The sequence below is a fragment of the Psittacula echo genome (genome assembly GCF_963264785.1).
Source record: "Psittacula echo genome assembly, chromosome: 9".
In the NCBI taxonomy this organism is placed as follows: Eukaryota; Metazoa; Chordata; class Aves; order Psittaciformes; family Psittacidae; genus Psittacula; species Psittacula echo.
Window position 1 is genome coordinate 10,542,046 of NC_137745.1, and position 14,013 is coordinate 10,556,058.

Consider the following 14,013-nt stretch of genomic DNA (forward strand, 5'->3'; position numbering starts at 1 on the left):
ACTTTATTACTTGAACTTGTCTAATCTTTATGAAATTATGTAATAAATTTCTTAAAAGTGTGACTGAAGATCAATACATTGTCAGCAAAGCATTTGGTATTGGTAATAGAAATATAATAAGCACTTTCATCTCTTGCAAGGGTTTGGTTTCAGCAGGTCATGGTTTATTATTCTAGTGCTCTTTGGTGGTCTTGTTAAATCTTGGAGACATTTAAGTGATCTTAAAACTGTGTGCTTCCTCTGCTTTTTTTGCCATGAGGATTTCATGTGGGTTGTTTTTTCCTATATTCGCTGCTGCTCTGTGACACTGGGTTGTAAAATCCATGTAGATGCCAACACACTGCAGGATGCTTCTGGCTAGTGCACAGTCAGTGTGACCGTCCACCTTTCAGCTCTACTTTCTTGCTACTGAGGGACATCCAGGAGCCTAAGCACCTTGGGGAGCCTAGTATGCCAGCTTGTCGCCACTACTGTGTCAGTCCTGAGGATATTGCCACAGGGAGAGAAGATGTTTCTTCATAGGTAGAGGTGTTACAGCAACTGTAGTTGTGTTTTTTACTTCCCTTGTGTCATGGTTTAAACTCAGTCAGCACGCAGTCTCTCTCCCACTGCTCCCCCTTCCTCTCCCCTGCTCCCGGAGGGAAGGGGAGGAGAATCGAAAGAATGTAACTCCCATGGGTTGAGATAAGAACAGTCCAGTAACTAAGGTATAACACAAACCACTGCTGCTACCACCAATAATAATAATGATAAGGGAAATAACAAGGGAAGAGAATACAACTGCGCACCACCTGCTAACTGATACCCAGCCCAACTCAAGCAGTGATCTAACCCTTCCGGGTAACTGCCCCCAGTTTACATCCTGCGCGTGACGTGCTGTGGTATGGAATACCTCTTTGGCCAGTTTGGGTCAGGTGTCCTGTCTCTGCTTCCTCCTGGCTTCCCCTCCTCCCTGGCAGAACATGAGACTCACAAAGTCCTTGGTCAGACTAAACATTACTGAGCAGTAACTAAAAACATCGGTGTTATCAGTGCTGTTCCCAGGCCAAAAGTCAAAACCACAGCACTGCACCAGCTACTAAGAAGGAGAAAAAATGACTGCTACTGCTGAACCCAGGACACCTTAGAAGAGTGCTTGGCAGTGAACAAGGCTCTGAAAGGTCCCACTCCTGTGCAGCTAACACCAGGCAGGATGGAGGAGGCAACTGTGGAGTTCAAGCCCCATTAGTGAGAAGGGAAAGAGTGGAACCAGGCAAAGATCCCTGTGTGGGATCCGAGTGGTGCCCCAGCCCCAGTGCTGACCCTGAACCTCATGTCTGTGCATGGCCCTGTCCCTTCCAGTGGAAAAGTTCTGATAACACGACTCATTATTTCTGAATGTCTCTGTTTTGACCTGCGCTGTGCCATTTGTAAGGGGCAAGACAATAAAACAAGCTGATATGAATAATTTATTGGCATGTCTAGATGGCAGCTGCCAAGATCAGCAATCTCATGTTATTTACTTGTCAACATGTGTAATTTCTTTTTTCTTCTTTTTCCCAAAGAAGAACTGTGGCTGTAAATGTCAGTGACATTTCAGATGGTATTTAAATGGTTTCAATCAATAGTATCCGTGGTGAACTGCTGCTCTTTTTGTCCCTCTTTTGTTACTTAAGGGTTTGAACACAATGCTTTAGTAGTGGTTTTTTTTTTTTCAGACTTCTAAAGCTTTGGGGGCTTTTTAGAGAGGAGATGGAAATTCTTCAGAGGAAAAAATGAGACCAAGTGGATTCGACTGTGATCTCATTTGATCCTTGGGAACGCCACTGCAGCCAAGGTGTTCATTCTGCATTTAACCAGGGTGTGAAATTGGGATGAGGTGGGAATTCATGAATTGGGCCTAATTCAGGCCTAGGATGATTCCCATATTTGAAGCATACTTTAACAAAAAGATTTTATATCTTCAGGAAAGTCTTTCTAAAATTTACTGCTTTCACAATATGGCAACAAAATAGTGACAAGAAACTAGTGCTGTAGCTCATTCTACTGTTTGTCACACTGATAGTGAAAATGCATATATATGTAATGTTAAAACCCACCCCACAAAACCAAACAATAAAGCATGGTGACCTTGGTCAGTATTTAAATAGGTCCGTCAGTATTTAAATAGGTCCCATGTAACCATAAACACTTGCCAGCACCTTTTGGAGCAGAAGGAATGGAGGGGGTAAGCTATCAGTTTCATTCTTACCTGCTGCACGTTTTGAGTAACAATGGGTGTTTTTCCAACAGTGTACAACTATAAAGGGTATTACTGAAATAATTAAGAAGTATGTATGGGTTTATATGTAAAAAGCACCATCCAAGACATCATCTGTGCTATACTGGAAAGCAATAAATCATCTGGTAAATGAAATAATATGTACTTTAAAAGGAAAACAAGTATATATTGTTTAAAAACAACTCACAAATAAAGCAGCAAAAAGCTAAAGCAAACAAAAAAATTTAGAGCAGGTGTTTAGAACCTGAATTTTTATGAGTAAGTAGTTGACAGACTTACCCTTGGGTACAATCCCTCTAGTCCTTTGTCGGAACAGAGTAAGTGGGTTTGATGCTACCCAAACATGATAATTTTGGGAACTTCAAGATAGAACAGCTGCTTTCTGTGGGTCTTTGCGTCAGTGAAGTTTTAATATAATCATAAAGGTTTGAAATGTTTGAGAGATAAAAGTGTGCAATTCCAGTTGGAGTTGAAGAATCAACACCAGAGTCTTCAAAGCAAAGGTTATTTTCCATATTCAGAGTTAAGTCTGTATAATGTGCAGATACATGAAAGGGGGGAAATAGAAAACTGGCAGCTACAAGTACAAGGTGTTATGGTTGGTTGTGTAACTGTACCAGGAATTAACATGGGTCTACAGAACTCTGTAGGTGTAGTTTTGCAGTGCAACAAGACTTGCTGTTTCTTACTCCTGTCTCTTAGTGCTGCGCATCTGGGCAGCCCAAGGGCCTGAGCCTGCAATGGTCCTGCTGCAGAGAACAGCCGCTGCGTGCACAGAGACCCCACCAGGCCCCGCTCTTTCAGATCAGGCTTGTGCACTGTACAGTCACCAGCTGAAAGCGTATTTACTGCTCAATTCGGGCTCTGTATAAAATAATATGAAACCTATCAGCCACCTACATTGCAGAAGGGAGACACTGAAGTTATTCAACACCTGGTCTAGATGTGCAGAAATTAAATCAGCAGACAACAGTGGTATCCACAAAGTGTGATAATGCTGGGGCTGCATTAATGCAATAAATGTAAAAAATTCATATAGGATGTAACTTTTAAACACAAATAATGAAAATCTGCTTCTGTAAAAGGTAAAAGTGACATTTTGAGAGATGTTCAAGAGAAATATTTGTATGCTATTACACAATAGATTCTGCACAAGAGAACTGGCTGAAAGATTACTGGCTCTTTATCAAATGCTGAGCCAAGGAGGGCTCAAAGAGCTAGCTGCTGAAATCCATATGGCATTTGTAGCAAGACAAGAAGAAATGAACATGCTCTATGACATTATACCTGTAACCGCTCATAATAATGAATTATGAGTAAGTGATAATGGTAAATTAACCTCTCTAAGCTCAGAAGATCCTTCATTTGCAAGAGATTATTGAATTATTGTACTGCTGATTTAAATTTATGGCCTGCCTGCGAAGTTTTAAAAATCTAAGTCCTTTCTGTAACAAGACAGAAATGAGCAGTGGAACTCTGAAATGAGAGGACAACAATGGGTAAAGTAAACTCAAGCATTCACAAAGCATTATCCAAAGCCTGCATAATAAGTACTCTGTCCTTTTGTCTCCCTCTCTAAAAAGTGCTGTTGTTTTTCTGTCTTGACTCCTGACACACCTGACCAGCAGAGTGCAATTTTTTGCTATCCCATTAATAAGTTTCACGCAGAAAAGCATGTCAGGGAAATAACTATCGATAAAGAACTATTTCCTTTTATAATGCGTGAGGCCTTCTCACTCATTTTGGCAACCGACCTTGATTCAGCAGAAGGAAAAATCTTGTTCCTCTGTCTTGAATATAAAGAAAGCCATCTTTACATTTGTCTTTTCCCATAAATGTGGTTTCAATGTAGGTAAAAGCCAAAATCCGACCCCTCCACTTTTCAGAGAAGAAAATTTCATAAAATGTTTTCTTTCAAACATTCTTCACACTAGAGAAGAAGTAAAAATCTGCCTGGAGGCTATTGTGCCAGCCCAACATTGTGATGGTGGTTCTGTGATGGACCACAGAGACTGGTCTAAAGTCATTAGTGGTGCCAGGGAAAGCTGGAGAAAACTGTTTCTCACCCGGGTGAAACGAGTTTTAGGATGCCTAAGTAAGGTAACTTGAAGGATGCCCAGGCTCTTTGCCAAGCAGATGGCCAGCGATCCGTGATTAAGACCTTTCTCATGCAGTAAGAGGTGTTAAGGCCAGTTTGAAGTCCTCCAGAGAGCTAGGGGAGAACAACCTTTCAGTATTAGCTTGTCAGCAAGTTGGAATGTTTTACCACTGTTGGATTTGTTCCAAACAAAGAACATACAAATACTTGTCTCAGAAAGCACAGTTATGAAGTTGAAGGAAGGTACTGCTTTTTAATCCTTTACAAATTCAATCACTGCCTTAGCAGCACTGCTAGGGCTGAAGTCCTTTGTATTCAGAGACATTAATGCCTTGAGAAGCTCCTGATCAGTGCAACAACTCCCTACAGAGCAGGAGTTTTCATTGTAAAGAAATATATTCACATAAAATATGCTTTCAAACGCTTTACAGCCAAGATGGAATAAAAATTGCAGAGTGTGTGATGGAGCCTACTGATTCCCATGTGTCTTGCAAATAGATGGGAGAAGTAAAAGCAAACTTTCAACCAAAGTACCGAAGTACACAGTAAAGGGCAGAGCTTGAATCCCTGGTACTCAGCTTTACTTATGGTTTCCTGAAAGCAGTGAAGTATTAATTTCAAATTTTGAAGCCCAGATTTTCGTGCTCAGTGTGTTAATTTCTTGCTGGTCAGATGTCATGGTTTCATGCTTGGAACACTGAGCTGTGTGCTGGGAGGGCAAAAAGCTATTTGCATGTATCTGTTGTACTTCACTCTTTGATGTGAACGCTTCACTTCTGTCCAAGATCGAGTGAGAGTATCAGAAGGGAGGTTTCTTAGCAGTTAGCAAACATTTCATGTAGTTTTCAGCCCCAAGCTTTACTTAGTCTCAACTAGCCATCCAGCTGAGTTCAGTTCTCAGAAAGAAAGCAAGACCTAAGTGCAAGTTGCATATAGGAAAGGGTAAAGACAGAAAGTCAAATGGAGAACAAGCTCCCTTTCTGATGTGGAATGTTCTCCCTTGTAATGTGAGAAACGGAACACAGTGAGAAAGGCCTCACTTGGGCTGTGTGTCTGACAGCTGGACAGACTTGTTTGAATAAACATATTAAGGCATAATGCTGCCGAGGAATCCTGGAGTGACATTATTCTTCCTTTATGAGCCTGAAATGACTTCTGGCTGGGCCTCTGTGAAGAATGAATATACTTTTAATTTCTAATAAAATAGCAGTTGAGGATTTAGTTCTGCTTTCCTTGCGGCATGGAAACTTCAAAAGAAAAGAAATAGTCTTTATTTATTTTTGTAGTAGGGAATATATGGCAATTACCTCTGAGTCATCCATTTTAAGACAAATGTTGAGAGGTAAAACTGAGAACACAATTTTGGCATCTTGGCAATACTGCCAGCCTAAATTCTTTCCTGTGGATATTTACATTAGAAGCTTGTTGTGAACTTGGGTATTTCACTGTTTTTGCCTTGTTTACTTGTTACAAATCACTAGCCAGTCAGTTATAGGCCATAAAAGTTTAGATGAGGAGCTTCTGATTGAAATTCAAAGCACACTTTATGGACACAGGATGCCAGAAGGCTGACTTGATGGCTTTCTTACTTTAGACATTCCTGCTGCAGTCAATGAAACAGTGCCTTTGTGGTCTTTTAAAACATATCTATCAAAAGGCAAACAAAAAAGCAACTAGCCAGTTGAGTCCCTGTTAGCACTTTGACCTTCCCATTGATCACAGTCTCTACAATTTGAACAAGAATCTTTAGTGGTTTTTAAGAAACACTATTAGGCTACAGAGACTTTTCTAATGTTCATCTCCCTGTGTTACTGAGCTGATCACCTCTTGCCATGAAGTACTATATCAATGTCAAAATTATTAATGTTGTGGTTTAAGGCATATTAACGTCTGGCTACTGAAGTGCATGTGTTTAAACTGTTTCCAGCTCAACTGGTTGACGTTCTAATGGAAGCAATGTAATTTCTCCTCAATATTAGATTTCCTAAAAGATAGTTTCTGAAAAGACACTGGCAGAAAATACTGATTTGTTCTACATTTTCCCTTAAGACTGAAATCTATATTGTATTTGTTTTTCTTTAAGGAAAAAAAAAAGGCTCTTGTTTGAAAAGAAAGGCCTTGAAGTCTGCTAAACAGCATTTGTTTTACTGGCACTTTGATTTTATCCTGCCTTTGATTCGTGTTTGTATACCGAGATGAATTGCTACCAGATCTGCAGCATTTGAAAACAGCTTGCAAATTTTTTATGGGTTTTTAGCCCTTGATCCCACAAACACTTTTCTAGAAGGGAACAACTTTGTGCTTGTAGAACATCTGAACTCTGCTCCCACTGAAGCTGTTGATAAGTGCACCACTGATTTAAACAGAGCTACAGACAGGTCAGCATCGCTTGCTTTGACAAATAAGCATTAGCAGAGCCAGGATCTAAGAAATCAGAAGTGCAAGCAAGCTAAGAGTAAACTATTCGCTTACTGATAATCTTGAATGGATTAGCTGGGTCAGACATTGCTGGCAGTATTTGAAGTATTGAGATACTTTACTGCTATTTATTACAAACAATTTAAAACATTTCAGTGGGTCAGTACAGCTTAAGTATCTTGCAGAACTAAGGCCCACAATTTATATGCTGTGCTCTGAATGGTTGGGAGCAGCTTATTATAATTAAGTATGGGAAAGCTGAAAATGAATTTCTGATGGGATATACAAGTACTAAAATCCCAAGTGATGTTTAAAGATTTGGCAGGGAAATGGACTTGCATACCTTCGTGACTGGTTCAACTTTTATTATGTATAATTTTCATTACTTAGAAGTTACATATGTATACATATGAAAAGGGAGGAACAGCTTAGTATAGTGGCAAATCTATTCTGGTCTTGTCTTGTAAACTTACAATACTTCTAAATTATATGATCAAGAACATCTGTTTCTCAGCTGGGGAATATTTTAAGGGAAACTCACATTTTTACTGTGACTATGTGGAACAGTGCCTGCCACTCACAAACTTGGAAAGTCTAAGCCAGCACAGCTATACAGAATTTAATGAATGGAATCAATGACTTCATTATTTATGCTAATTTGTTAACTGAAGTTCTAGCTCATCAGTCCACGGTGCACAGTTAAATACACTGCTAAAGGTATCAATAAGGTTTGCAACCTGCAAAGTAACTAATAAGCAACATTATGAGTATCTGCTTTGAAATGTCTTTTTGCTTTATATACAAATAAAAACCATGACAAGTGCACGTAAGCTGTCAGTAAATGAAATAGTTACTAAAGACCAAGTACCTCTAATTCCAACTCATCTCGGTCCATTTCTTGATGAATTCCTCCCATGTAGTCATTTGGGTCATAGTATTCATGTACTGATGGATGGCTGGGAAAAAAAAGGTGTGTTTTAGAACAGCACTCAGGACTCATTATGACAGCACTCAGCACTCAGTACTAACTAGAGTTAGCACATTAATCCATTCTGAGCTTAGAGCAAGTCATTTTGAACATGATGGACTAACAACCACACCAAGAAGTTGCCCGTGGTTAATGAATACATTGTACCACTTAACACCAATAAATGTATTAAACAAAAATTACATGTATTGTAAGAGAAGTCCAAAGCATTTGGCACCTGTTGATGAATGAGAGACTCATAAAAAGCTTTAAAATTTACTAATGGGTTTTCTCCAAATGTAAAGCTGACTTGGGGAAAAAATACACAGCAGCCAAGTAGGGTCAGGGGTACCAGGTGATTGCTGAGAGGGCAGGTATTTGCCAGGGTTCAAGATGAGAGGGAATACTAGATTATTTACTTGCGAGCTCAGGTTATTTGCAGACATGAAAGTAAAGCCATTCCTGGCTGGCTGCTTGGCATTTCTACTTTGCCTTAAAGACAGAAAATTTTATCCAACTGCTAAGTATTATAAAAATAGTTTGCCATCCAACTGTTTGGATCAACTGCATTCTGTTGATTGGTTTGTATGCAACAGGCTGTGCCTAATAAGTTAAATACTATTTAAATATGCATCACTCTTCATATTGCCATTCACTACTGGCATGTTGCTTTTCACAACTTGAGCTCTCCAACTCTTTGCTATCTATACTTTGAAAACTGTAAGCAGTAACACTCCTGTGATCACTCTTTTCTATACTGGAATTATTTTCTGCAATGAAAGTAAACTCCCTTTAATTCTCCGTTAACTAGATACATGTTTCTTTGTAAGTGTGAGGCTATTTATGTAACAGCATCTGCTAACTGGCTGAGATACCCATCTTGTTATATGCAGGCTAGATTAATGTGAATGGGATTTGGAGAAGTTACAGGAAGCATTAGGAAAAAACAACTCTGTTTGCTTGCACATGCTGGGTGACAGCACACTCAAACAGCTAATGGACTGCCCTTGTGTGCAGGGAGAGCCGTGAGGCAGACTGCGTGCTTGAGACCAAGATCTACAGCTCAAAGTAAGGCCACTGATGATACCAAGCAGTTGCAACAATTAAGGGGCAATATGAAGTTTCCTGTTAGGACTTATCAATACCAATAGCACTGGTATTATACAGGCATGTGGCAACCTAAATGATTCATCACTAATTAATCTTTGCTGTTTTCCTAATGTAATTGGTTTTGCAGTTGGAAAGCTGAAGGCACTGAAAGCCCCTCTGCTTGGGGGTATGCAGGGTACCTGATCTTAGTACAAGCGTGTCTTCTCCACAGTGTGCTAAGCTCTGCTGCTTGTTCACAACAAACAAGCTCAAAGCTACGGCCTTTTGTCAAACATTTTCACTAAATCATGCAGCTGCACTTGAATCTTCAATGGGCTGGGAATAGGTGGCCATGCAGTAATATCCGATGGAACCGTCTTTCAAATAATCAGCATTACTAAGAGTCGTGAAAGGAACAGACATTGTACACAGAAGCCCAGCTCCTGGGCTGGCTGAACGTGTGAATGTTAACACACTATGAAAGTCACTTAGGAGCAGTACAGCATCAGTGCTTGTTGGTAGTCAAAGCTTATTTCCTAGGAGTGCCGACTGGGATGTCTGGAGGGGTGTGCTGATCCAAGTTCAGAGCTTGTGCTGCCTGCAGGCTCCCCTTCCAGAGCGATGCTGTGCAGCCAGGACACGTGCACACTGTTACTGCCTCTCACCACTGTACGGGATCATCTCAAAACTAGGTACTGCTGTGGATTGACCAGATCAGGGTCTCACATACACAGCAACCGAGATGTTCAGAGTCCTTTCTATTCCTTTTTCCCTTGTGGAGATACGTGGCAAGATGACAGGCAATTTGCATGGGTTCCTTGGGGAGCTGTTTTCCTCTTGAACAGCATGTGAGGGCGTGGGGTGTGTGTGCCAGCAGATAATTGTCATTTTTATTTGTAAGCACAAAAGCATCAAACTACCATTAACAATAATTAAAATTTGATTCTAAAACATCCATGACAGCACTGGTAAGTAATTTTAGTCCTAGAAAATAACTTATTTGAGTAACATCGCTGCAGGGTTGTAATAAAGTAATTAATACACTGGAACAGAATGTAGCAGCTCTTAGCATTACACAATTTATGGCATCCATAAAAAATAAAGTTAAAACATAAACAACCCAAAGAGGCAGTGAGAGGAATTATAAGAAGCAATAACTTTATCCATCAAATGCCAGCAAAAAATAAGCTTTATGAAGCCATGTTGTGACTTAGTGGCATTACTCATGTGAGTAATGGCTTGCTAATGTGTAGGAAAAATGAAAATGTTTTGAGTTATGGCTCAATGGCGTATGAATTCTGGCTATGCATTCACCAGCAAGTAAAGGCAAGTTGATGAACCTAAATGTCACATGAAGGAATGCAAGGATTTTCAGGGGCTTCACAAACTGATACTTACTCTTCAGGTAGGAGGTACGGGTCTAGCACAGAGACGGGTGGCGTAGGTGAGCCCATCTTGCTTAGAGCCATGATGTGTTCGAAAGTGATGTCTGTCTGTGTGCCTACATCTACGAGCTGACAGTCGTGAGCAGGAGTGAAGCCCTTGGTGCGTGGAGTTCTTCTGAGGACCTGCACCACAATGGGCTCCTTTGCCGTCTTGAATGCTTCCACTGCCTGCTCATGTGTTGCTTTAGATAAATCCTTCCCATTGACCTGCAGGAAGAAAGCAAGCAAAGCAATGAGAGAAACAGTCAGAAAGTGAAGGATATCTTTGTTGGTTTTGGTTGTCAATGCAGAAGTCTTAGCTTTTATCTAAAGGTATATAGAGCAGGTATATCTAAAGGTATATAAAGAACTAGGAGCTACTGATGTGTTGTTATGCATTTCTCATTTCCCCTTTCACTACATAACTTTACAAATCTTGTGCTCTGCTTTTGATTTTGATAGTTTGATTTTACTGGACTCACTCTTCGAGCTAAAGTATAAACCAGCATCCCATTTGTTTCTTGCAGATTAGAAATCCCTCAGCCCTTGTTTAAACAGAACAATTATTGATTCTCTTGTAATTTTTCTGGATTTTGTTTGTTTTTTAATCTTTTAACCTTCTGCTGAACAGAACTCCCGGGACAAGGCCTGAAATTGAAAAACTATGTATTTGTGTCTGATAAACACCATTTCAGATGAAGCACCATGGTGGTACCCAGTCACTGCAAGAAAAATCTGCATCTTAGGGATGGGCATGGACATCATCTGGGGTAGTGAAGAGAACTAATAAGTCAAAAACAGTCATGGGCTTTTTGGCTTTTAACTAATGTTTTGCCTGTGTAGCTTAGTCACTTCCCATTCCCAGCTCTCACCACCATTATCTCCTGGCTTAATGAATCCTTATGCATTGCAGACCATCTTTGCTAAACATGACTGAGACCCCACTGACACCTGCCAATACTTGACATGGAAGGTGGGGGTCTGAGAAGAGAATCTGACCACAGATCCCTCCTGTCTCAAAGTAGTGAAGCTTCTGTTCATAGCAGCAAAAGTGAAATGAGGCATTAAATTCTATACACAGTTTTCAGTCTTTGGCAAACAGAGGTGTCCTTCCTGATCCAGAGAGAGGTGTTGAGCACTTCCAGCCCGCTGTGGCTCTGCCATTTCACTCATGCTCAGCTTCCTTCCGCACATGGTTTCTAATGATCTTTTCCATAAGTATTAAAGTGTACCCAAGCGCTGTGAAGGAGATGAGGTCACATTGGTCAGAGTTTTTATAAAGCTGCAGAACCCCAATTCCCATTTTTAGTTTTGGTTTGTGAGAGGTTCTAATGTTTCTGTGTGTCTCTAACTGTATGGGCTGTAATTTTATGGCAGCTAAACACAATGAACAGTTTGGAATGAACTGAAAACAGGCAACTGTAGCGAAAAGACTGTGTGCCTGCTTCCTGCTGCTTCCAGCTCAACATGGAAATCTCTCTTGAAATCTGGCCTGTTTATTGTTAAGATATCTACAAAACCAAATACTCTATGGGCTCGTATGCAAAAACTGTCACAGAACTAGTGGGAACCACTGGTGACTCCAGTAAGCTTTTATACTCTTTTAACATGCAAACTGTTGGCATTTTAATACAGATGAAAAGAAGCTGTCCAGAGCAATTTGTTTGTGAAAGCTGTATAGTGAAGCTACAATCTTAAAGCATCATACTATCATATAATTGTTAACATGTTCTTTGGACTGGGGCAAGCACTGGCTGACATGCAGAGATAAACTGCAATTCCAGATTAAAAGAGGCTGCTAGCAGTGACAGCAAGGACCCCTGTCGCAGAAGTCCTTCTCATCAAGGAGCATGCTTTATATATAGATTTCCTCTGTGAATGATGTCTTGCATTGTACGCCTTGCAGTCAGACAGCTACTCGATAAACTGCATTACAGTTATCTGTTATCAGAGGTGTGGGTTGCACAGTGGAAACTGTTGCTCTCTGCATGGAAGAGTATAATTTTCTTTCCAAGGCATAAAGATAATGAATTGCCTTGACTGGACATAGATGCAATAGTGTCCAGCCTCAGGTATTAGTGGTGGCTGCTGCTTCGTCATTTAATCAGTTTTATCCATGTCTGAAATGTACACTAATGTGGCAACTGCCACATCACCTTTTTGAATATGAGTGAAACTCTAAAATGTATGCCCAGATTTTGCTATCTTTACTTGTATCAGGTCACACTTAGTTCACACTGTGCTATGCCATGTTTAGTTCCATTAAAGTAAGTTGGGCAACTGAATGAGTAACATTACTCAGCCCAGTAACTGAATTTAGCCCATACTTGACATATTGCCTACAGCAAAATGCTGGGCGATAATGAAGAAGGTTAACTTGAGTGCAGAATAGATTGAAAAGGCTAAATTCCTGCTGAATTACCTTGTGCACATAACACTTTTTATGCTGTCATCTCTGGTTTATCTTAGAGAGGTGATGACACCAGGTTTTTTGTTAAGCCAGAATAGAATGGAAGGTGTTAGCATTACATTTACATTACAGAAACACTTGCACTGAACACAATTGCTCACAGTAATGCATGTAAAGTTTGGCCTGGTCAAATTAAATATCATTAACTCGCCCAATTGAGCAGATTACTTTAAAACAATTTGTACAGCTGTAAAATTAAGTTCAGTGTAATGTTTTCTCTGGAAAAAAAGAAATGCTGATTATGGTTCGAGTTTTATTATTTGCTGCAAATTAAATGTTGCACATTTTATTGTGTGCATCCTAATGGGGTTTTCTTTTTTGTACAACTAAGTCCAGCAAGCAATCAAAATCATATCTAAATTTGCATCCAGTGTAGTGTTCTTCAGAAATGTGATCTTGAATAGAATAACTCTTGAACAGGAAACTTCTCACATGAGCTGCTTTCTACATCTTTATGCTAAAACCTGGTAAAATCATGCAAAGAATATAGCTTCCTGGTTTATTCCCCAATATTGTGAGGAACTTGGATTACAGACACTTCGACACAGGCCTGCATTTTAGTTCAGGTTACTTAGGAAACTTTGTTTTTGCAAATCCATAGACTGGCATCCTCTGTGCTTTTGTATGCAACTGCTATATAAATAATTGTAACTTCAAAGTCAGGCTGATATCGTGCAGGGAACAGGCGGCAGTCTGAATGTATCATAAGTTGTTAACTACAGGAGTTATTTCTAAGCAGTATTCTGACTGCTTTCTACAAGCTGATAATGCAGTGAAAAAGAGGAGTGCTGCACAGCCAGGCAGAAGGACCTGAGACTATATTTTAGACTTAGGGATGAAAACCAGCTAAATTTAATCTAATCTCTAATCATCTAATAATCATCTAATACCTCTCCTCCTGCAAAGGAAACCTTGTGTAGAAAAGGTTTGTGACTTTCTGGCGATACTCAGCATTTCACAGGCCTGCCCTACTGCATCACTGAGTGCCCTCTCTGCCAGCAGAACTGATACATGCAGGTTTCCACAAATGCCCATTCAATCAGTGGCTTAACTGTAGGTCCTGGGCAGTGAATTAGACTGTTGAGGAGCATGTGCTCATATCGTTCTGCTTCATTAGCTACAAGGATAGCCCCAATGGAGGGGCTGGAGAAAACCTGCGGGCAGGGACGTTACAAGTGCTGTAAGTAATGGCATCAGGTCTGCTCTGCTAGAGCCTTTCATCTAGTATTGCTGGCTCCAGGTCAGAACTGAGCATTTCAGTGGGTATTTGTATTCAACAATCTCTAT

General features: G+C 40.2%; 1 protein-coding gene across 2 annotated transcripts in view; it reads right to left on the reverse strand.

Moving 5' to 3' along the window:
• PDZRN3 (PDZ domain containing ring finger 3) overlaps window positions 1–14,013 on the reverse strand; it is a gene marked incomplete at both ends in the record, with an annotated part of 143,998 nt that overhangs the window by 5,894 nt on the left and 124,091 nt on the right. For both annotated transcript variants that reach the window (XM_080625340.1, XM_080625341.1), the window contains 2 exons: window positions 7,645–7,732; window positions 10,231–10,484. In XM_080625340.1, the coding sequence (XP_080481466.1) occupies window positions 7,645–7,732; window positions 10,231–10,484 (342 nt within the window). The remainder of the gene's footprint in view (window positions 1–7,644; window positions 7,733–10,230; window positions 10,485–14,013) is intronic.